At 39.0% G+C, this 24,341-nt stretch overlaps 1 protein-coding gene across 5 annotated transcripts in view; it reads right to left on the bottom strand.

Annotated features, from left to right (window-relative positions):
• Positions 1 to 24,341, bottom strand: part of EXOC4 (exocyst complex component 4) — a 797,616-nt gene that overhangs the window by 511,904 nt on the left and 261,371 nt on the right. The window contains exon 10 of one of the 5 annotated variants that reach the window (XM_057504776.1): positions 1,264 to 4,010. The exons of the other annotated variants lie outside the window; for them this stretch is intronic. Within the exon in view, the coding sequence (XP_057360759.1) occupies positions 3,733 to 4,010 (278 nt within the window). The 3' untranslated portion in view covers positions 1,264 to 3,732. Of the gene's footprint in view, positions 1 to 1,263; positions 4,011 to 24,341 lie in introns of those variants that run through there. 5 annotated transcript variants of the gene reach the window in all.

Genomic DNA, 24,341 nt, shown 5'->3' with positions numbered 1-24,341 from the left:
AAGCACAACGAAACATGTACACACAAACTCTTACACAAGAATATTCATAACAGCATTATTCACTGTAGTCAAAAAGTGGAAAGAACCCAATGTCCATCAACAGATGAATATATAAATAAAATACCCATACAATGGAATACTGTTCAGGAATGAAGGATTGATGTGTATTAAAATATGGATGAACCTTGAAAACACAATGACAAGTGAAAAATGCCAGTCATAAATTTACATCACATAGTATATGATTCCATTTATATGAATGTCCATAAAAGGAAAATCTATAGAGAAAGAAAGTTGATTAGTGGCTGCCCATGACTAGAGGGGATGAGGGGAAAAGGGGAGTCGGTAGTAAGAGATATAGGACTTCTCTGGGGAATGATGAAAATGTTCTAAAATTGACTGTGGTGATGGTTGTACAACTCTTATTATCCTAAAAATCATTGAATTGTTAATGGAGTGAATTGTATGATTATGTGAATTATATGCCAATGAAGCTGTATTTTTAAAATACAATTTTTTTAAGGGCAAAAAGAACAAAACAAACAAATGAAAAAGTTCCCCTAACCTTTCAGTGTTTGTACAGTTGCTGAGAATGGCATAAGACCCACATTAGAGACTGTAATTTCAATAGGGATGCATCAAAATCTTCCATTATTTTAAAAATGCTGGCACTGAGCAATGATTCAATTCAAAGATGTATTGATGAAATGTGTCAATTAACATCAAAGACAAATTTCCTATTCAGATGATGAAACCAGAGTTACTGACAATAAGGCTCTTCAGTGGTATGTTTTCATTATCTGGATAATGAAAATAAATTGCAAGAAGGCATGCTATTGATAAGATCCTTAGACACTAGCTATCTTGGAACATCTAATTTTGCTACTGTAAAAATCTGATTTGATGACAAACAAATGCCATTGGAAAATACAAAATCAGTGCCCTGTACTACTGATGGAGTGACTTACATGGTCACTGGACATAAAGATTTATAGCCTATCTAAAGAAAGTATGTTCTTAAGTTCCTGCAATGTACAGCAACATGTTTCAATATTAACTGGTTGCAAAAAAATATTATTCCAGTTCTTTTTCCCTCTCACAGTATAATAATCAAAACCAATAACAGTATAAAGTTATATCACAAAAAATGAGCAGCTAGTAATCAAAGTCAACTATCTTGTAGGGATGTGTACTAAAGCAACAAAATGCTCTAAAATTCTATTCTTTTGACATTAATATAATAAGAACTAAAGTTTAATACCTGGATTAACAATCTGAACCTCTCATGAATAATCAAAAATAAACTGGTGGTGGCAACAAAAAATTCACAATATCACTAGTCCAATGCATCAGAGAAAAATTTCCTTATATGCAGAGAATATAATTTACTATAGTATAACAGACATAAAATAACAGATCAAAAATAACCCATATTCTCCTGCAGGACCCAGATTTTTCTCATTACACTGCCTGGCTCCAAGTACCCCTAAATGTAAGTCCTAAGAATTTTGTTTCTTTCTGATCAACTCAAGAATATTAACCTATTATTTGTTATACATTTCTATAGTTTTATTATTCTCCTTTTAAGAACTTTGGTGCTTCTTGTTGTCTCCATGGATACTCTTTTAAATCTAGGCTAGGTAGGCCCTCATCAATAATTAAGGTACTGAAAGGGTTCTCTCATGCTACAGAAAAACACTTCTGTCAAATTTTCTAGAACATTCATTCCAGAAGTGTATTTATCAGGAATTACCTGGAGGAATTTCTACTGTTTGTAAATAGAGAATGTTCCAATGAGTTGAATATCAGAACTAAATTGATTAAATTACAAAATAGTAACAAAAATATTATCACTATCATTATTGCACATATATCACTCAGAACAATGTCTGAACATAACACTCAGTAAATTTTTGGTATCACATTACATATATAAATCACAAGCATGTGGGTCCTGAGCCAGCCATAGATGTGCTAGAAAAATACAACTCAATGCAACAACTAATTTTGTCCTTTGCCCAATTATTGTCTAGCAATTTGGAGAGCAGATACAGATCACATATACCCAGCAATTTTATGAACCTAGATAACAATCAAGAATTGGAAGTAAATGAAAAAGGCCTCTCAGGGGAAAAGATAGATGTTACGAAACATAATTTCATAAGCATTACTACGCACTCAGGTCTATTTAGTTTACACAGAGCAACACATTCTTATATTCAATTTCTATGTCTAAAGGAAAGGATGAAAAAGATTACTAGAAAAAAGTAGCTAAGAAGACAATGCCTCACAAGAAAGAAAGACAATAAACAAATGAAAATTAAATTAAAGCAGGCCTATGAACAGGAAAAGACAGGAAACTGGATGATTTGAATCAAGGACAAACAGACCAAAATCTTAGTGCAGTAAACTGTTTGGGGTTCATCACAATGACTAGACATTACCAATAAAGTTATGTTTAAAATACTGTGTGCAAGATAAGAAGAAATCTTAAAAAGCTTTTTTCTAGAAAATGGCTAAAACTTTAAAAGATTAAAATAACATTAAGCATAAGGCCAAAAGTTTCATATACTTTATCTTCAACTCTGTCTTCCTAATTAAAATAGGTATTTGCACATTACGATTTAGAACTATCAGATGATTTTTACCTGCCAAATCACGTGAACACCCGAAGTGTCACAACTTATGCATTACCAGGAGCATCCTAATACAATCCCTACAGCTTCTGCTGTGCTCTGTACCACTCTGTCCGTCACGAACTGAACAAGCTATCATGATAACACTCATCAGTCATTTGCAGCCTTGTGGGCCCATTATCACCACCCACAGTGCAGTACTGAAAATCACTGTGATGGTCTGATTTGGTTTTAATGTATGCTTCTATTGCTGGTAAGCCTCCAGTGTTTAGATTTCTTAATAAATGAACTTAGAGTATTTCATTAAATCCTCACAGTGACTCTGTATCATCTTTTAGAGATAAGGGACTCACATCTTTTAAAGATAAGCAATTTGGCAACTTAACTGAGGTCCCAGACTATTAAGTGGAGAAGCTAAGGTTCAAAGGCAGGTGTGTTAGAATCTTGCAGAGGAAATGTTCTTAACAGCATTATTCAGAATAGCCAAAACATGGTAACAACTCAAAGTCCATCAAATGATAAAGGAATGAACAAATTGTGGTATGTCCATATAACAGAATGCTATCCATCAACAAAGATGAACTACTGATACATGCTAGACATGAATAAAACTCAAAAAAACTATGCGAAGTGAAAGAAGCCACCCAGAAACCAGCACAAGGCAAAAGATATTTCCTTTCTGTAAATGTGGAAGCCAGACACAAAAGACCGTATAACTGTAGGATTTTATTTATATGAAATATCCCAAAAGGCAGATCTACAGAGACAGAAAGTACATTAGTAAACATCTGAGGCTGGGACAGGAATTACTGTGAATGGGCCCAAATAAATGGAGAGGACAAACATGTTCTGAAACTACTTTGCGATAATATTTGTAGAACTCAGTAAAGTCACTAAAATTAAGTAAGTAAATAAATAAATAACTGAATTGTACCCTTAAAATGGGTGAATTTTAATTATGCCTCAAAGTTGTTAAAAATAAAACAGGCGTACCGGACTCCAAAATATGCTATTACATGGGAAGCAAAGAAAAAGAAAAAAAAGGTGATGGGCATCCAGTCAGATGTGTGGAATAATTTATAATGAACTTACAAGGTCAACAGTTAAAACATCTCATTGGTTCTAGAGATACAACCTTCTTTAAAAAGAGAGCAGATGCTATATTCAATATTAAAAGCAAGATCTGCTTGCAAATAACAATGGACAAATCGTTTGAATGAGAGAGAAGCTTCTTTCTCTCTCCAACCTGAAAGTACATGGCCCAGGACCGGAATGCTGTGTTCATCGGGGACTGAGACTCCTTCCTGCTCCGCCAACATTGGTGCTTGGCTTCCAATCTCAAGACGGCCTCACAGTGCAGGATGGCTGGTGACACTGTAGCCATCACATTCAAATTCCAAGCAGAGAGAGAAAGAGTGGTGAGAGGGTATCCGGCAGCTGAGTCGGGCCTTCTATGGAGTTTTCTCAGAAGTTCTAACCAACTACCTCAGGTTATATTATGTTTCATTGGACACCTAACTGCAAAACACATTAGAAATGTGTTTTTTCTTTTAAACTGGGAACATTACTACCTAGAATACAATCAGGAGTAGAAAAAAAGGAGGAGGCAGGTAAATGGACACTGACTCAGCAACCAGCAGTTTCAGGAGATGTCCTTTTAAACTACTCAAGGCCAAAAACAAAGTCTAGGATAAAAATTCAGAGAACACTAATGTACAGCTAAACACCAACACAGAAATAATATGTTCAATATTTTATTCTTTTCAAGAATTTGGTATGCCTTTAAGTATCTAAACTGACTACTTGTTTTCAACTCAAAATTAGTCTGAAATCCCTAGTGGAGTAACAGAATTGGGAAACTAGTCTTACATCCTTTTCCTAAACATTCTCCCATCTCCAGTTCTGTGATTGATGCATAAAACCCAAATGAAGGAGACTTGTACAAACACTCAGCTATAGAGCCTGGTAACTGTTAATTTGTTACTATAACTACAGGTTTTATATCATTTGATGGGAATGTCTCTTTTCAAATTGCTCTAGGCTCAGAGGAAAAGGTGTAAAGTTGATGGTCTCTTAATGCACAAACATAATTCTATTAGGTTTGATGTTCTCCAGGGAGATAATTTCTAAGTGCTATTGTATAAAAGAAGCAATAAAAATGGCTGGTCAGAAACAACCAGGCTATCCTGACTAGCACTCCCAGTCTTCATTTTATTATAAGGGTTCGAGTAGTGGTTCCCGAAGTGTGTTCCCTGGACCAGCTGCATCAGCATTACCTAAGAACATGTTGGAAATGCAAATTCTCAGACCTTACCCCAGACCTACTGAATCAGAATCTAAGGAAATGGGGTTCAGCCGTCTGTGTCTTAACGAACCCTCCAGGTATTCTGATGTGCTCTAAAGCTGGAAAACACTGTCTCAGGATATACTCCATATTTCACTTATTTTACTAAAAAAGACATTAAGATTTCAAGGACAGGTAAGAAATGTCACTACACATTCAGTTAGGTACCTTTGTGGCCATGGATAAAAATAATTGTGTATCTGTTGATTTTCTATTTTAGGAGGTATTTATTTTTATTTAAATTCTAGTTTATACTTTATACCTCACCAGTAGCTGCCCTGATAGGGAAAAAAAAAGTCAACTAGTCATGCTAGAATTCTCCAAGCCATGCTGTTACAGGCACCAGCCAGGTGGTAATTCTTCATGGAGGTCTTGAGGAACAGAACGCAGAACTGATTCTCATACTTTCCACGGTAAATACTGTATGTTGGGCCGTGTATTGCTAGATAAGATACCAAGCACTATTTGCACAGCAGTGTCTTTTATACCTTGACAGCATATCTCAACACACAGAGATTCTAATATCTGGTTCTGCTGTGGTACAACCTACAGCAAGTTTTTAACCATCTGTTCCTCTTTCTAAAAAGCACAGATGATGCCCACTCACCACCCATCCAGAAGGGACATAAAGCTGAATAATTCTAAGAAGAAAAACTGGAGTCAAGTTGCTACTTAGTAACTAAAGATCTGAAACATTAATTAAAAGACAATAAAATCTTGAAATTTTATGTTGATAGGAAAATTTTTAGATGGCTAATTGAGCTGGATAGCTATTCAGACTAAGTGAGGATGATAATTATTCCTTATTTAATTATTTTTAAGTTGAGAAACATAAAATTTGTAAGGACTTCAAAAACTCTTGAAGAGATTACCCAAGGAAAACTTCAGTATCTACTTAAGAATCTTTTTAAAGATTCAATTTTCCTTCCATCTGGAAGAAATCATGCCATCAAAAATATTACTAGGTTAGTGAATTCAAAATTACTTTTAGAAAATAAATCTTTTACCCCCAAATTAAATATTATCTAAGTGTCAGACCAGGGAGGAAAAAAAGTATTTATAATGCATTTACATCTGGAATATATAAAGAATACCAAAAAATCATTAAAAAGAAGCAAAAACAGGCAATCAACCCTTTAAAAAGGGGTTAAGGATGAAATAGTTTTAGGCGCTTAAGAATTTAGGGAAAAAAAACACATATGTCAAGTAAATGTAGAAAAAATGCTAAACCTGGCTAGTAATCAGGTATAAATGCCAACCAAGTTTTTTTTTTAATTGATATGAAATGATGTCAAGGATGTAAAGAAACGGATTCTTTCATAGACTACTGGATGGAGTATGAACTGGTAAAAAACCTTAGAATATAATTTGGTAGTCTATTCAAATTCAAATTTCCATATTCAAATTTTGAACAGGCTTATCCTTCTACAAAAGAATTCCTCTTCCAGATGCCTCTTTTAAAGGAGTGGTCAGAAATGCTCATAAAACTACTCACTGTAACATTTTTGAAAGAGCAAAATCTGGAAATATGTCAAATCACATAACACACATCTAAATGCACAGGAAAGGAACTAGAAGGTTGCACACTAAAATCCTTACAATGGATACTCTGGGCAGGGGAACAGGGCTGAGGTTGAAAGATTTTACTTAACTTTTTATAAATTACACAAAATATGAACAACAATTTCATGTATAAGAATCAAAAAACACAAAAATATACAGAGAAACACTTGGAAAAAAAAAACCTTACACTGAATCCCAACATATAAGAAAAAAGACAAAAAACTTGAGGCACCCTGGTCAAAGCTTTCAAGGAAGGACTAGGAATCTTAATTGGTCAATTTCTTAAACATTTTCAGGCCTCTCACTGTTGTAGACAACGGACACAATTTTAAAACAACTACACTATGTTAACTCAGAAGATGGTTTCTTAGCCCCATACAAGAATACATTGTTTTTGAGGGATTTATCATTAGAGAGGTTTAATCACTGAAATCCATCCAAGTTTCAGTCATATACCTGAGTACATTCAAATTACTAGACAACTACCATTAGTTTTACCTTTAACTTAAACCAATCATACATGGATATTAAGAAATGTATCTTCCTATTCAATTTATATATTTTAAGACATAATCTGTCGTGCAATTGCCAAACATAATACAACTACCAAATAAGCCATCTGGTGTGGAAAAAGTATTTTTGAAATAATTTCTTCAGCATGTCTCCCATTTTAAAGAAACTCTAGTTGAGGAAGACCACGTCAAAGTATTTATCCATCCACTGAACACACAAAGAAGGGATTATTCATTCATCCTTAACTAAATGCTGCTTATGGGCAATAAGTACACAGTGAATAAGTGAGAGACTTCAGCAGCGGTTAATAGCAATTAAGTAGAACACAATCACAAATTCACAGCAATCTCAGACTTTCAGAGAGGAAATGTGATAAGTTATCCAAGCTACTAATCGTTTATAACATTATTTTTTACATTATTTACATTATAACATTTTTTACATTATTGAAGTGAATCCAACTATAGAACAACAAGCTTTTCTTATTATACTATCAAGCAATTAGAAAGAAATCTGAAAACACTAATGTGATTTACAATAATACTAAATTCTTAGAAGAATCAGAAGGAGCTTAAGGTCCTCTCAGGAACTTGGGAGGTCGAGCAAATTACCTGGGCCCCTGTAAGTCTGGGGAGAGGAAATCCCGGGGCAAAATACCTCTGAAAACCAAAATCAGTCAAAGAGAGAAATAAAGTTTAAAATCCATTTATTGCTCACAAACTGCAATCCGGGCCCTTCTCTTTCATGCTCCAGCAGAAGCAAAACTGGCCCTCCCCTCACCTCTCAGGTACAGATGAGCTCTCCTTTACCCAGGTAATTACACATTGATAAGGAAATGAACTGCTCTCCACCCCCTGAGGAATGATGCCAATGCACTAAAGCCATACTTCTCTATACCCTTGAGCACCCATTGAAATGCAGATGTACAAAAGCCAGGCAAAATAGTCTGGAAATGTTACAATTTTATCCACAGCCCCAAAGAAAGTTCATGGAAGAGATGGAGAGAAAATTCTTGGTGTTGTATTAAAAAAATTTTCATGGATCAGATGTCATGTCATCAGAACAAGATGTTTCCATTAAAGATGAGATGTGCTGTTCGCTGTGAGCGCCCTGCGCTAGGGGGTCTGCCTCTTGCTGCTGCGAGATCCCCGCGCCTTTCAGCCCCAGACTTCTGCTCTGGGAGCTGGCGGGGTGCCAAGAGGGGTGCTGTGTCCAGTGTGATCTCCCAAAGCAGCGTCCTGTGCAAAAGGCCTGTTAAGCATTTTTTTACATTAAAAAGTTTAATTCGAGGAGGGGCAGAAGATGGCGGCGTGAGTAGAGCAGCGGAAATCTCCTCCCAAAACAACATATATCTATGAAAATATAACAAAGACAACCCTTCCTAGAATAAAGACCAGAGGACACAGGACAATATCCAGAACACATCCGCACCTGAGAGAACCCAGCGCATCGCGAAGGGGGTAAGATACAAGCCCCGGCCCCGCGGGAGCCGAGCGCCCCTCCCCCCAGCTCCCGGCAGGAGAAGAGCAGGCAGAGCGGGAGGGAGACGGAGCCCAGGACGGCTGAACACCCAGCCCCCGCCATTCGGGCCAGAGTGCAGGGCGCTCGATACTAGGAAAACAGGGCAGCAAGAACAGTGAGCAGGCACTGGAGGCTGGGCGACAGAGGGCATAAGAAAAGCGCGCGACCATTTTTTTTTTGCTTTTTTGCTGTTTTGTTTTGGCGAGCGCTTTTTGGAAGTCTTAAAGGGATAGGGACCCCAATACTAGGGAAACAGGGCAGAAAGACCGGTGAGCAGAGGCCTGAGGCTGGCACCGCAGAATAAAGAAAAACGAACGACCACCTTTTTTTTTTTTTTATTAAAAACTTTTTTTTTTTTTTTAATTAAAAAAATTTTTTTTTCTTTTTTTTTTGGTGGGCGTTGTTTTGTTTTGGCGGGTGCTTTTTGGAAGTCTTAAAGGGGCAGGGCGGGTCACTTAATCCAGAGGTAGGGAATCCGGGATCTCTGGGCACCCTAACCCCTGGGCTGCAGGGAGCAGGGAGGCCCCTTACGGAGATAAATAGCCTCCCAGCAGCTCCTGCTCCAACGCGACTCCACCATTTTGGAGCAGCTGCCCGAGCCAGGCCACGCCCACAGCAACAGCGGAGATTAACTCCATAGCAGCCGGGCAGGAAGCAGAAACCCTGTCTGCGCGCAGCTGCGCAGCACAAGCCACTAGAGGCCGCTGTTCTCCCAGGAGAGGAGGGCCACAAACCAACAAGAAAGGAAGTCCTTCCAGCCGTCACTCATCCCAGTTCTGCAGACTATTCCTATCACCATGAAAAGGCAAAGCTACAGGCAGACAAAGATCACAGAGACAACACCAGAGAAGGAGACAGACCTAACCAGTCTCCCTGAAAAAGAATTCAAAATAAGAATCATAAACATGCTGACAGAGATGCAGAGAAATACGCAAGAGAAATGGGATGAAGTTCGGAAGGAGATCACAGATGCCAGAAAGGAGATCGCAGAAATGAAACAAACTCTGGAAGGGTTTATAAGCAGAATGGATAGAATGCAAGAGGCCATTGAAGGAATCGAAATCAGAGAACAGGAACGCATAGAAGCTGACATAGAGAGAGACAAAAGGATCTCCAGGAATGAAACAATATTAAGAGAACTGTGTAACCAATCCAAAAGGAACAATATCCGTATTATAGGGGTCCCAGAAGAAGAAGAGAGAGGAAAAGGGATGGAAAGTATCTTAGAAGAAATAATTGCTGAAAACTTCCCCACACTGGGGGAGGAAGTAATCGAACAGACCACGGAAATACACAGAACCCCCAACAGAAAGGATCCAAGAAGGGCAACACCAAGACACATAATAATTAAAATGGCAAAGATCAAGGACAAGGAAAGAGTGTTAAAGGCAGCTAGAGAGAAAAAGGTCACCTATAAAGGGAAACCCATCAGGCTAACGTCAGATTTCTCAACAGAAACCCTACAGGCCAGAAGAGAATGGCATGATATATTTAATACAATGAAACAGAAGGGCCTTGAACCAAGGATACTGTATCCAGCACGACTATCATTCAAATATGACGGTGGGATTAAACAATTCCCAGACAAACAAAAGCTGAGGGAATTTGCTTTCCACAAACCACCTCTACAGAACATCTTACAGGGAATGCTCTAGATGGGAGCACTCCTAGAAAGAGCACAGCACAAAACACCCAACATATGAAGAATCGAGGAGGAGGAACAAGAAGGGAGAGAAGAAAAGAATCTCCAGATAGTGTATATAACAGCTCAATAAGTGAGCTAAGTTAGGCAGTAAGATACTAAAGAGGCTAACCTTGAAACTTTGGTAACCACGAATTTAAAGCCTGCAATGGCAATAAGTACATATCTTTCAATAGTCACCCTAAATGTTAATGGGTTGAATGCACCAATCAAAAGACACAGAGTAACAGAATGGATAAAAAAGCAAGACCCATCTATATGCTGCTTACAAGAAACTCACCTCAAACCCAAAGACATGTACAGACTAAAAGTCAAGGGATGGAAAAACATATTTCAAGCAAACAACAGTGAGAAGAAAGCAGGGGTTGCAGTACTAATATCAGACAAAATAGACTTCAAAACAAAGAAAGTAACAGGAGATAAAGAAGGACACTACATAATGATAAAGGGCTCAGTCAAACAAGAGGATATAACCATTCTAAATATATATGCACCCAACACAGGAGCACCAGCATATGTGAAACAAATACTAACAGAACTAAAGGGGGATATAGACTGTAATGCATTCATTCTAGGAGACTTCAACACACCACTCACCCCAAAGGATAGATCCACTGGGCAGAAAATAAGTAAAGACACGGAAGCACTGAACAACACAGTAGAGCAGATGGACCTAATAGACATCTATAGAACTCTACATCCAAAAGCAGCGGGATATACATTCTTCTCAAGAGCACATGGAACATTCTCCAGAATAGACCACATACTAGGCCACAAAAAGAGCCTCAGAAAATTCCAAAAGATTGAAATCCTACCAACCAACTTTTCAGACCACAAAGGCATAAAACTAGAAATAAACTGTACAAAGAAAGCAAAGAGGCTCACAAACACATGGAGGCTTAACAACACGCTCCTAAATAATCAATGGATCAATGACCAAATCAAAATGGAGATCCAGCAATATATGGAAACAAATGACAAGAAAACACTAAGCCCCAACTTCTGTGGGACGCAGCAAAAGCAGTCTTAAGAGGAAAGTATATAGCAATCCAAGCATATTTAAAAAAGGAAGAGCAATCCCAAATGAATGGTCTAATGTCACAATTATCGAAATTGGAAAAAGAAGAACAGATGAGGCCTAAGGTCAGCAGAAGGAGGGACATAATAAAGATCAGAGAAGAAATAAATAAAATTGAGAAGAATAAAACAATAGCAAAAATCAATGAAACCAAGAGCTGGTTCTTCGAGAAAATAAACAAAATAGATAAGCCTCTAGCCAGACTTATTAAGAAGAAAAGAGAGTCAACACAAATCAACAGTATCAGAAACGAGAAAGGAAAAATCACGACGGACCCCACGGAAATGCAAAGAATTATTCGAGAATACTATGAAAACCTATATGCTAACAAGCTGGGAAACCTAGGAGAAATGGACAACTTCCTAGAAAAATATAATCTTCCAAGATTGACCCAGGAAGAAACAGAAAATCTAAACAGACCAATTACCAGCAACGAAATTGAAGCGATAATCAAAAAACTACCAAAGAACAAAACCCCCGGGCCAGATGGATTTACCTCAGAATTTTATCAGACATACAGGGAAGACATAATACCCATTCTCCTTAAAGTTTTCCAAAAAATAGAGGAGGAGGGGATACTCCCAAACTCATTCTATGAAGCTAACATCACCCTAATACCAAAACCAGGCAAAGACCCCACCAAAAAAGAAAACTACAGACCAATATCCCTGATGAACGTAGATGCAAAAATACTCAACAAAATATTAGCAAACCGAATTCAAAAATACATCAAAAGGATCACACACCATGACCAAGTGGATTCATCCCAGGGATGCAAGGATGGTACAACATTCGAAAGTCCATCAACATCATCCACCACATCAACAAAAAGAAAGACAAAAACCACATGATCATCTCCATAGATGCTGAAAAAGCATTTGACAAAGTTCAACATCCATTCATGATAAAAACTCTCAGCAAAATGGGAATAGAGGGCAAGTACCTCAACATAATAAAGGCCATCTATGATAAACCCACAGCCAACATTATAATGAACAGCGAGAAGCTGAAAGCATTTCCTCTGAGATCGGGAACTAGACAGGGATGCCCACTCTCTCCACTGTTATTTAACATAGTACTGGAGGTCCTAGCCACGGCAATCAGACAAAATAAAGAAATACAAGGAATCCAGATTGGTAAAGAAGAAGTTAAACTGTCACTATTTGCAGATGACATGATACTGTACATAAAAAACCCTAAAGACTCCACCCCAAAACTACTAGAACTGATATCGGAATACAGCAAAGTTGCAGGATACAAAATCAACACACAGAAATCTGTGGCTTTCCTATATACTAACAATGAACCAACAGAAAGAGAAATCAGGAAAACAACTCCATTCACAATTGCATCAAAAAAAATAAAATACCGAGGAATAAACCTAACCAAAGAAGTGAAAGACCTATACTCTGAAAACTACAAGTCACTCTTAAGAGAAATTAAAGGGGACACTAACAGATGGAAACTCATCCCATGCTCGTGGCTAGGAAGAATTAATATCGTTAAAATGGCCATCCTGCCCAAAGCAATATACAGATTTGATGCAATCCCTATGAAACTACCAGCAACATTCTTCAATGAACTGGAACAAATAATTCAAAAATTCATATGGAAACACAAAAGACCCCGAATAGCCAAAGCAATCCTGAGAAAGAAGAATAAAGTAGGGGGGATCTCACTCCCCAACTTCAAGCTCTACTATAAAGCCATAGTAATCAAGACAATTTGGTACTGGCACAAGAGCAGAGCCACAGACCAATGGAACAGACTAGAGAATCCAGACATTAACCCAGACATATATGGTCAATTAATATTTGATAAAGGAGCCATGGACATACAATGGCGAAATGACAGTCTCTTCAACAGGTGGTGCTGGCAAAACTGGACAGCTACATGTAGGAGAATGAAACTGGACCATTGTCTAACCCCATATACAAAAGTAAACTCAAAATGGATCGAAGACCTGAATGTAAGCCATGAAACCATTAAACTCTTGGAAGAAAACATAGGCAAAAACCTCTTAGACATAAACATGAGTGACCTCTTCTTGAACATATCTCCCCGGGCAAGGAAAACAACAGCAAAAATGAGTAAGTGGGACTATATTAAGCTGAAAAGCTTCTGTACAGCAAAAGACACCATCAATAGAACAAGAAGGATCCCTACAGTAAGGGAGAATATATTTGAAAATGACACATCCGATAAAGGCTTGACGTCCAGAATATATAAGGAGCTCACACGCCTCAACAAACAAAAAACAAATAACCCAATTAAAAAATGGGCAGAGGAACTGAACAGACAGTTCTCCAAAAAAGAAATACAGATGGCCAACAGACACATGAAAAGATGCTCCACATCGCTAATTATCAGAGAAATGCAAATTAAAACTACAATGAGGTATCACCTCACACCAGTAAGGATGGCTGCCATCCAAAAGACAAACAACAACGAATGTTGGCGAGGCTGTGGAGAAAGGGGAACCCTCCTACACTGCTGGTGGGAATGTAAGTTAGTTCAACCATTGTGGAAAGCAGTATGGAGGTATATCAAAATGCTGAAAACAGACTTACCATTTGACCCAGGAATTGCACTCCTAGGAATTTACCCTAAGAATGCAGCAATCAAGTTTGAGAAAGACAGATGCACCCCTATGTTTATTGCAGCACTATTTACAATAGCCAAGAATTGGAAGCAACCTAAATGTCCATCAATAGATGAATGGATAAAGAAGATGTGGTACATATACACAATGGAATACTACTCAGCCATAAGAAAAGGGCAAATCCAATCATTTGCAGCAACATGGATAGAGCTGGAGGGTATTATGCTCAGTGAAACAAGCCAAGCGGAGAAGGAGAAATACCAAATGATTTCACTTATCTGTGGAATATAAGAACAAAGGAAAAACTGAAGGAACAAAACAGCAGCAGAATCACAGAACTCAAGAATGGACTAACAGGTACCAAAGGGAAAGGGACTGGGGAGGATGGGTGGGTAGGGAGGGATAAGGGGGTGAGAACTAGGGGGGTATTAAGATTAACATACATGGGGGGGTAGGAGAAAAGGGAGGGCTGTACAACACAGAGAAGGCAAGTAGTGATTCTACAACATTTTGCTATGCTGATGGACAGTGACTGTAAAGGGGTTTATAGGGGAGACCTGGTATAGGGGAGAGCCTAGTAAACATAATATTCGTCATGTAAGTGTAGATTAGTGATACCAAAAACAAAGCAAAAAAAAAAAAAAAAAGGGCAGTTCCTGTGTGGTGACCTCCAACGAGTTCTACACAAGGGTATAAAGGGCATATAAAAGTGTAGGCAAAGGGTCTGTTTTTGTTTATACAGAGGATCAAAGCCTAATTGGGCTACCCCGAAAATGAACTAAGATACGATATGAAAGAGAACTTCCAACATCAGCACTCTCTGGAAGACTCATGCCAGAAGATGGTCATCAAAAAACCCCAACAAAGATCCACGCACTGCTACAGCTGTAGATGCACTCATCCCACCAGTTCCTGGACTTGCCATGGGAATGAGGAAGGAGATATCTAAGCTGGCCTGTGCATACAGTAAAACAACAAATTTGACTGGATCTATACTGTTGGAACTCAACCAAGAATTTGGAGAAGTGCAAATTGTAGCGCTCCAAACTCTTACAACTACAGACTATTTACTGTTAAAAGAACATATGGCATGTGAACAGTCCCCAGGAATGGGTTGTTTTAATTTGTCTGATTTCTCTCAGACTGTTCAAGTTCAGTTGGACAATATCCACCATATCATAGATAAGTTTTCACAAATGCCTAAGGTGCCTAACTGGTTTACTTGGTTTCACTGGAGATGGCTGGTAATTACAGATATGCTTTGGTTATGTAACTATACTCCTATTATGTTAATGTGTGTGCGCAATTTAAGTAGTAGCTTAAAACCTATATATGCTGAAGTTACTCTACAAGAAGATATGTCAAAGAAATAATCAATCTTCCCAGGTTTTCTTCCGTCTGCTACTTCTATAGCTTTTCTTCTTCCTTCCTAATTACAACCCTTAAATAGAATTCGTGCCTCATATCAAATTTACCGAGTATCATAACTCCTCCAAGTGGTAAAGATACCTCAAGACAAATGCTGGGCATAGAAGCCACAGGGCATAAATATGCAAAGAAGTAAAAAGCTAACCATTTCAAACAATAAGGCTTCTGTCTCATTCACCAACTTTACATTTCCCTGTATGGCCCCGGAAGATGACTGGTTAGCCAGAGACGGGTAAGATTCCTCAAGGGAGGAACAACCTAAGACAGGCACAGTCGCAGGGGGGCCATCAGGTGAGAAATTGGGGATCAACAGAGGTGAGGCTTAGAACCCCACCCCCCCTGTTCTGAGAGAAATCTTCTGCATACGTGGATGTTTTATGGCCCTGGTCTAGCTTGGATTAACACATAGTCTACAGGCACACACCTGATCATCTACATTTGCTCTCTTACAACACTAAACTATGTTTTCTACCTTTATCTTGTATCTACCTACCACTTCAGCATTTTATTAAAAATAATAATAATAAAGAGAGAAATGTGGTATCCACATATAAATCAAGTATAAAAACCAAATGAGTATTCATATTTGAACTGACTGTTTAGAGTTCATAATGCATGAGCAAAACCGAAAGTTTCTGTGATGACTCCCCTTGTACTGTTCACTATGTAACTTATTCATTATGTAAGAATTTGTTCTACATGTAAGAACTTGTTTGTTATGCCTCAGAAGATTGGAGACTGACGAAAATTAGCCTTGGGGTGAATTAATGATTGTGCATTGAGCGTTGACTCCCCTATACAGAATTTTATTGTCTTTAACAACCATTTGATCAATAAATATAAGAGATGCCCTCACAAAAAAAAAAAAAAAAAAAAAAAAAAAGGACAGACTTCCAATGGTAAAATAAATAAGTAACCGGGATGTAATGTATAGCATAAGGAATATAGTCAAGATATTGTAACAGCTTGGTAGGGTGATAGCTGGAACCTAGAATTATGTATATAAATGTTCTACCACTGTGTTGTACACTTGAAACTAATGTAATGTAATACTGTGCGTCAACTACCCTTCAATAAAAAATAATTATTAAAAAAAAAAATAAAAAATAAAAAATAAAAAAATAAAGTTTAATTCACCTGGAATTTATTTTGGTATTAGATGTAGTATATGGATGTAACTTTTATCCCCAAATAGCCCATTTTCTTAATACTCTTTTTTGAAGAGCCCATCCTGAACTCACTGATGTGAAATAGAAGCTTTATTACAAATGGAATTATCATATAAAAAAAAAAAAAAGATGAGATGTCATTAGTTAGCCAAAGATTGTTTTCACTGACCATTATCACCACAGTTTGCAAAAGTCATACTATTCTAACTCAGGACCTGTGGTCAAAAGCAGACTACTAAATACTGAAACACACACATCATTTGGATGTACTGGGCTCATAGACAAAGGCATAGTTATCAAAACTGACAGAAAGGCATTAAAAGCATAAGCAAATATTTGGTTATGGCTACTGCAACAGTAAGACCTCATCTAGGTGAGTTTTGTAAAAAGCTGTTGGTGGAAGATTATGACACTTATAAACCTTAGTTGGTCATTTGTCTGCTCTCTCCCTACCTTATTCAAAACACCCTTCAAGTGTTGTGAGGAGGGAAGCCTTCTTCAACCAAGGCTTCATCTTGAGCTTCTCTCTGCATTTATGACTCCTTTAAAGGGTCAACATCCCGAGAGTTTCCACCTCCCTCACAGATAATTCACATACTTCAATCCCTGACCTGAAGCTCTCCCAGTCCATTGCTTTGAACACTGAGGTTTCAACCTTTCATTTCACTGGCCTGCACCAAACACCATACTCACAAATATCTAATTGGATCAATCAAGATCCTAAGAAAATAGGCTCCTCTGTTCCTATGCGATGTCTGCTAGAATATGATATCCTTATCAAATCAAGTATTATAATGGAAAATGGGATTAAAGAATAGTTTCAGGAACTCAATAACAATGTAATTTTTCTAGGAGAAATTTCAATAATAATTAAATCTCCATCTACATACTTATTGATAAACACCCATATCTACAAAGAGAGATACAATCATGTAAGCATATATAAGTCAACCACTATAAAAGATTATCTCATACTTCAAAATTATCTTCTCCAGGAGGCAGAGCCAAGATGGCAGCGTGAGTAGGACAGTGGAAATCTCCTCCCAAAAGCATATATATTTTTGAAAATACAACAAATACAACTATCCCTAAAAGAGAGACCAGAAGACACAGGACAACATCCAGACTACATCCACACTGGCAAGAACCCAGCGCCTGCTGAAAGGGGTAAGATACAAGAAGCACCCCGGCGGGACCCTAGGCCCCTCACCCCAGCTCCTGGAGGGAGGAGAGGAGTTGGAGCAGGGAGGGAGAGGGAGCCTGGGACTGCTAAACACGCAGCCGCAGCCATCCGCCCCAGAGCGCAGACACACAGTGCATACGTGGGGTGCTGGAAACTAGGGAAGCAGGACAGTAAGACCTGTGAGCGGGTCCCGCAGCCGGCACCTCTGGGACAAAGAAAAGCAATGCTTTTTGAAAGTCTTAAAGGGACAGGGATTCCACAACTGGACAGAAGCAGCCCAGGTCACAGTCCAGCAGCTGGAAATTCCAGGGAACTCCAGGCGCACTAACCCCCTGGGCAACAGCTCTGAGACCCCTCACAGAGGTAAACAGCCAAACAGCCCCCTGTCCATTACCCCTCTGGGGCCCCGCCATAGCAGAGCAGCAGCCTGAGGCTGGCCACGCCCACAGGAAGGAAGCTTCCTCCATACAAGCCGGGCAAGATACAGAGACCCAGTCTACACAATTGCCCAACACAAGCCACTGGGGGTCACAGTTGTCCCAGTAAAGAAAGGCCAGGAGATAGTGGAAAAAGTCTAGACTCTCCCCGCTGACAGACACGTCAATAGCACTCCACTGCACCTATCAACATGAAAAGGCAAAAAAATTTGATCCAGACAAGACTAACCCAGACAGCTTCGACATCTTTCCCTGAGAAGGAACCTGGGGAGATAGATTTAGCCAGTCTTCCTGAAAAAGAATTCAAAACAAAAGTCATAACCATGCTGATGGACTTTCAGAGAAACATGCAAGAACTAAGGAGGGAGAATACAGAAATAAAACAATATCTAGAAGGACTTCAAAACAGAATGGACGAGATGCAAGAGACCATTTATGAACTAGAAAACAGAGAACAGGAATGCAGAGAAGCTGATGCAGAGAGAGATAAAAGGATCTCAAGGAATGAAAGAATTCTAAGAGAAATAACTGAGTGACCAATCGAAACGGAACAATATCTGTATTATAGGGGTACCAGAAGGAGAAGAGAGGAAAAAAGGGATAGAAAGTGTCTTTGAAGAAATAATTGCTGAAAATTTCCCCAAACTAGGGGAGGAAATGGCCTCTCAGACCACAGAGGTACACAGAACTCCCATGACAAGGGATCCAAGGGGGGCAACACCAAGACATATAATAATTAAAATGGCAAAGATCAAAGACAAGGACAGAGTATTAAAGGCAGCAAAAAAGAAAAAAAAGGTCACCTACAAAGGAAAACCCATCAGGCTATCATCAGACTTCTCAACAGAAACCTTACAGGCCAGAAGAGAATGGCATGATATATTTAATGCAATGAAACAGAAGGGCCTCGAACCAAGAATACTGCATCCAGCAAGATTATCATTTAAATATGAATGAGGGATTAAACAATTCCCAGACAAGCAAAAGTTGCAGGAATTAGCCTCCCACAAACCACCTCTACAGGGCATCTTACAGGGACTGCTCTAAATGGGAGCACTTGTAAAAACAGCACAGAACGAAACACCCAACATATGAACAATGGAGGAGGAGGAATAAGAAGGGAGAGAAATAAAGCATCATCAGACCATGTTCATAATATCTCAATAACAAAGTTAAGTTAGACAGTAAGATAGTAAAGAAGCTAACCTTGAACCTTTGGTAACCACAAACTTAAAGCCTGCAATGGCAATAAGTACATACCTTTCAATAATCACCCTAAATGTAAATGGACCGAATGCACCAATCAAAAGACACAGAGTAACAGAATGGATAAAAAAGCAAGACCCATCCATATGCTGCTTACAAGAAACTCACCTCAAACCCAAAGACATGCACAGACTTAAAGTCAAGGGATGGAAAAAGATATTTCAAGCAAACAACAGAGAGAAGAAAGCAGGTGTTGCAATTCTGGTATCAGACAAAACAGACTTCAAAATAAAGAAAGTAACAAAAGACAAAGAAGGACATTACATAACGATAAAGGGCTCAGTCCAACAAGAGGACATAACCATTATAAATATATATGCACCCAACACAGAAGCACCAACATACCTGAAACAAATATTAACAGAACTAAAGGAGGACATAGAATGCAATGCATTCATTCTAGCAGACTTCAACACACCACTCACTCCAAAGGACAGATCCAACAGACAGAAAATAAGTAAGGACACAGAGGCACTGAACAACACACTAGAACAGATGAATCTAATAGACATCTACAGAACTCTACATCCAAAAGCAATGGGAAACACATTCTTCTCAAGTGCACATGGAACATTCTCCAGAATAGACGACATACTGGGCCACAAAAAGAGCCTCACTAAATTCCAAAAGATTGAAATCCTACCAACCAACTTTTCAGACCACAAAGGCATAAAACTAGAAATAAATTGGACAAAGAAAGCAAAAAGGCTCACAAAAACATTGAGGCTTAACAACATGCTCCTAAATAATCAATGGATCAATAACCAAATTAAAATGGAGATCCAGCAATATACGGAAACAAATGACAACAACAACACAAAGCCCCAACTTCTGTGGGACACAGCAAAAGCGGTCTTAAGAGAAAAGTATATAGCAATCCAGGCATATTTAAGAAGGAAGAACAATCCCAAATGAATGGTCTAATGTCACAATCATCGAAATTGGAAAAAGAAGAACAAATGAGGCCTAAGGTCAGCAGGAGGAGGGACATAATAAAGATCAGAGAAGAAATAAATAAAGTTGAGAAGAGTAAAACAATAGCAAAAATCAATGAAAGCAAGAGCTGGTTCTTCAAGAAAATAAACAAAATAGATAAGCCTCTAGCCAGACTTTTTAAGGGAAAAGAGAGTCAACACACATCAACAGAATCAGAAACGAGAAAGGAAAAATCACGACGGACCCCACAGAATACAAAGAATTATTAGAGAATACTATGAAAACCTATATGCTAACAAGCTGGGAAACCTAGGAGAAATGGACAACTTCCTAGAAAAATACAACCTTCTAAGACTGACCCAGAAAGAAACAGAAAATCTAAACAGACCAATTACCAGCAACGAAATTGAAGCGGTAATCAAAAAACTACCGAAGAACAAAACCCCCGGGCCAGATGGATTTACCTCGGAATTTTATCAGACATACAGAGAAGACATAATACCCATTCTCCTTAAAGTTTTCCAAAAAATAGAAGAGGAGGGGATACTCCCAAACTCATTCTATGAAGCCAAAATCACCCTAATACCAAAACCAGGCAAAGACTCTACCAAAAAAGAAAACTACAGACCAATATCCCTGATGAACATAGATGCGAAAATACCCAACAAAATATTAGCAAACCGAATTCAAAAATACATCAAAAGGATCATACACCATGACCAAGTGGATTCATCCCAGGGTGCAAGGATGGTACAACATTCGAAAATCCAACATCATCCACCACATTAACAAAAAGAAAGACAAAAACCACATGATCATCTCCATAGATGCTGAAAAAGCATTTGACAAAATTCAACATCCATTCATGATAAAAACTCTCAACAAAATGGGTATAGAGGGCAAGTGCCTCAACATAATAAAGGCCATATATGATAAACCCACAGCCAACATCATACTGAACAGCGAGAAGCTGAAAGCTTTTCCTCTGTGATCAGGAAAAAGACAGGGATGCCCACTCTCCCCACTGTTATTCAACATAGTACTGGAGGCCCTAGCCATGGCAATCAGACAAAACAAAGAAATACAAGGAATCCAGATTGGTAAAGAAGAAGTTAAACTGTCACTATTTGCACATGACAAGATATTGTACATAAAAAACCCTAAAGACTCACTCCTACACTACTAGAGCTGATATCGGAATTCAGCAAAGTTGCAGGATACAAAATTAACACACAGAAATCTGTGGCTTTCCTATACACTAACAATAAACTAATAGAAAGAGAAATCAGGAAGACAATTCCATTCACAATAGCATCAAAAAGAATAAAATACCTAGGAATAAACCTAACCAAGGAAGTGAAAGACCTATACTCTGAAAACTATAAGACACTCTTAAGAGAAATTAAAGAGGTCACTAACAAATGGAAACTCATCCCGTGCTCCTGGCTAGGAAGAATTAATATCATCAAAATGGCCATCCTGCCCAGAGCAATATACAAATTCAATGCAATCCCTATCAAATTACCAACAGCATTCTTCAATGAACTGGAACAAACAGTTCAAAAATTCATATGGAAACACCAAAGACCCCGAATAGCTAAAGCAATCATGAGAAGGAAGAATAAAGTGGGGGGAATCTCACTCCCCAACTTCAAGCTCTACTACAAAGCCACAATAATCAAGACAATTTGGTACTGGCACAAGAACAGAGCCACAGACCAATGGAACAGAATAGAGACTCCAAACATTAACCCAAACATATATGGTCAACTAATATTCGATAAAGGGGCCATGGACATACAATGGGGAAATGACAGTCTCTTCAACAGATGGTACTGGCAAAACTGGACAGCTACATGTAAGAGAATGAAACTGGATCACTGTCTAACCCCATACACAAAAGTAAACTCGAAATGGATCAAAGATCTGAATGTATGTAATGAAACCATTAAACTCTTGGAAAAAAACATAGGCAAAAACCTCTTAGACATAAACATGAGTGACCTCTTCTTGAACATATCTCCTCAGGCAAGGGGAACAAAAGCAAAAATGAATAAATGGGACTATATCAAGCTGGAAAGCTTCTGTACAGCAAAGGACACCATCAACAGAACAAAAAGGTATCCTACAGTATGGGAGAACATATTCATAAATGACAGATCCGACAAAGGTTTGACATCCAAAATATATAAAGAGCTCACACACCTCAACAAACAAAAAAGCAAATAGTCCAATTAAAAAATGGGCAGAGGAGCTGAATAGACAGTTTTCTAAAGAAGAAATTCAGATGGTCAACAGACACATGAAAAGATGCTCCACATCGCTTGTCATCAGAGAAATGCAAATTGAAACCACAATGAGATATCATCTCATAACCAGTAAGGATGGCTACCATCCAAAAGACAAACAACAACAAATGTTGGTGAGGATGTGGAGAAAGGGGAACCTTCCTAAACTGCTGGTGGGAATGTAAATTAGTTCAACCATTGTGGAAAGCAGTATGGAGGTTCCTCAAAATGCTCAAAATAGAAATACCATTTGACCCAGGAATTCCACTTCTAGGAATTTACCTTAAGAATGGAGCACTCCAGTTTGAATAAGACAGATGCACCCCTATGTTTATCACTGCACTATTTACAATAGCCAAGATACGGAAGCAATCTAAATGTCCATCAGTAGATGAATGGATAAAGAAGATGTGGTATATATACACAATGGAATATTACTCACCTGTAAGAAAAAAACAGATCCTACCATTTGCAAGAACATGGATGGAGCTAGATGGTATTATGCTCAGTGAAATAAGCCAGGCAGAGAAGGACAAGTACCAAATGATTTCACTCATATGTGGAGCATAAGAACAAAAGAAAACTGAAGGAAGAAAACAGCAGCAGAAGCACAGAACCCAAGAATGCACTAACAGTTACCAAAGGGAAAGGGACTGGGGATGACGGGTGTGAAGGGAGGGATAAGGGTGGGAAAAAAGAAAGGGGGCCTTACAATTAACATGTACAGTGTGGGGGGGGGGCATGGGGAGGGCTGTGCAACACAGAGAAGACAAGTAGTGACTTTACAGCATCTTACTATGTTGATGGACAGTGACTGTGAACGGGTATGTGGGGGGGACTTGGTGAAGGGGGGAGCTTAGTGAACATAATGTCCTTCATGTAATTGTAGATTAATGATACCAAAATAAAATTTAAAAAAAAAAAAGATCTTTAGGAGAGGCGGAGCCAACATGGCGGCGTGAGTAGGACAGTGGGAATCTCCTCCCAAAAACATATATACTTTTGAAAATACAACAAACACAACTAGCCCTAAAAGAGAGACCAGAAGACGCAGGACAGTGGCCAGACTGCAGCTACACCAGCGAGAACCCAGCGCCTTGCGAAGGGGGTAAGATACAAGCCCCGGCCCTGCGGGACGCGAGCGCCCCTCCCCCCAGCTCCCGGCGGGAGAACAATAGGCAGAGCGGGAGGGAGACGGAGCCCAGGACTGCCGAACACCCAGCCCCAGCCATCCGGGCCAGAGCGCAGACACAGTATATGCCCAGGGGGCCCTGGATACTGGGAGAACAGGGGGTAGACCTCAGAGCGGGTGCTGAAGCTGATGCCCCTGTGACAAAGAAAAGCGGGGGCTTTTTTGAAAGTCTTAAAGGGACAGGGACTTAACAGCTTGACGGAAACAACCCAGGTCACAGTACAGCAGCTGGAAATTACAGGGAAAACCGGGTGCACTAACCCCCTGGGCAACAGCTCTGAGACCCCTCACGGAGGCAAACAGTCAAGCAGCCCCCCCATCCATCACCCCACCGGGCGCTGCGAAAGCAGAGAAGCAGCCTGAGACAAATTCCGCCCACAGAAAGGGAAATTTCTCCCTTCCGGCCAGGCAAGACACAAAGACCCACTCTACACGCAATTACCCAACACAAGCCACTAGGGGTCGCAGTTGCCCCAGTAAAGA

The sequence above is a fragment of the Manis pentadactyla genome, chromosome 7 (genome assembly GCF_030020395.1).
Source record: "Manis pentadactyla isolate mManPen7 chromosome 7, mManPen7.hap1, whole genome shotgun sequence".
Taxonomy (NCBI): Eukaryota; Metazoa; Chordata; class Mammalia; order Pholidota; family Manidae; genus Manis; species Manis pentadactyla.
This window is presented reverse-complemented; position numbering and strand designations above follow the sequence as displayed.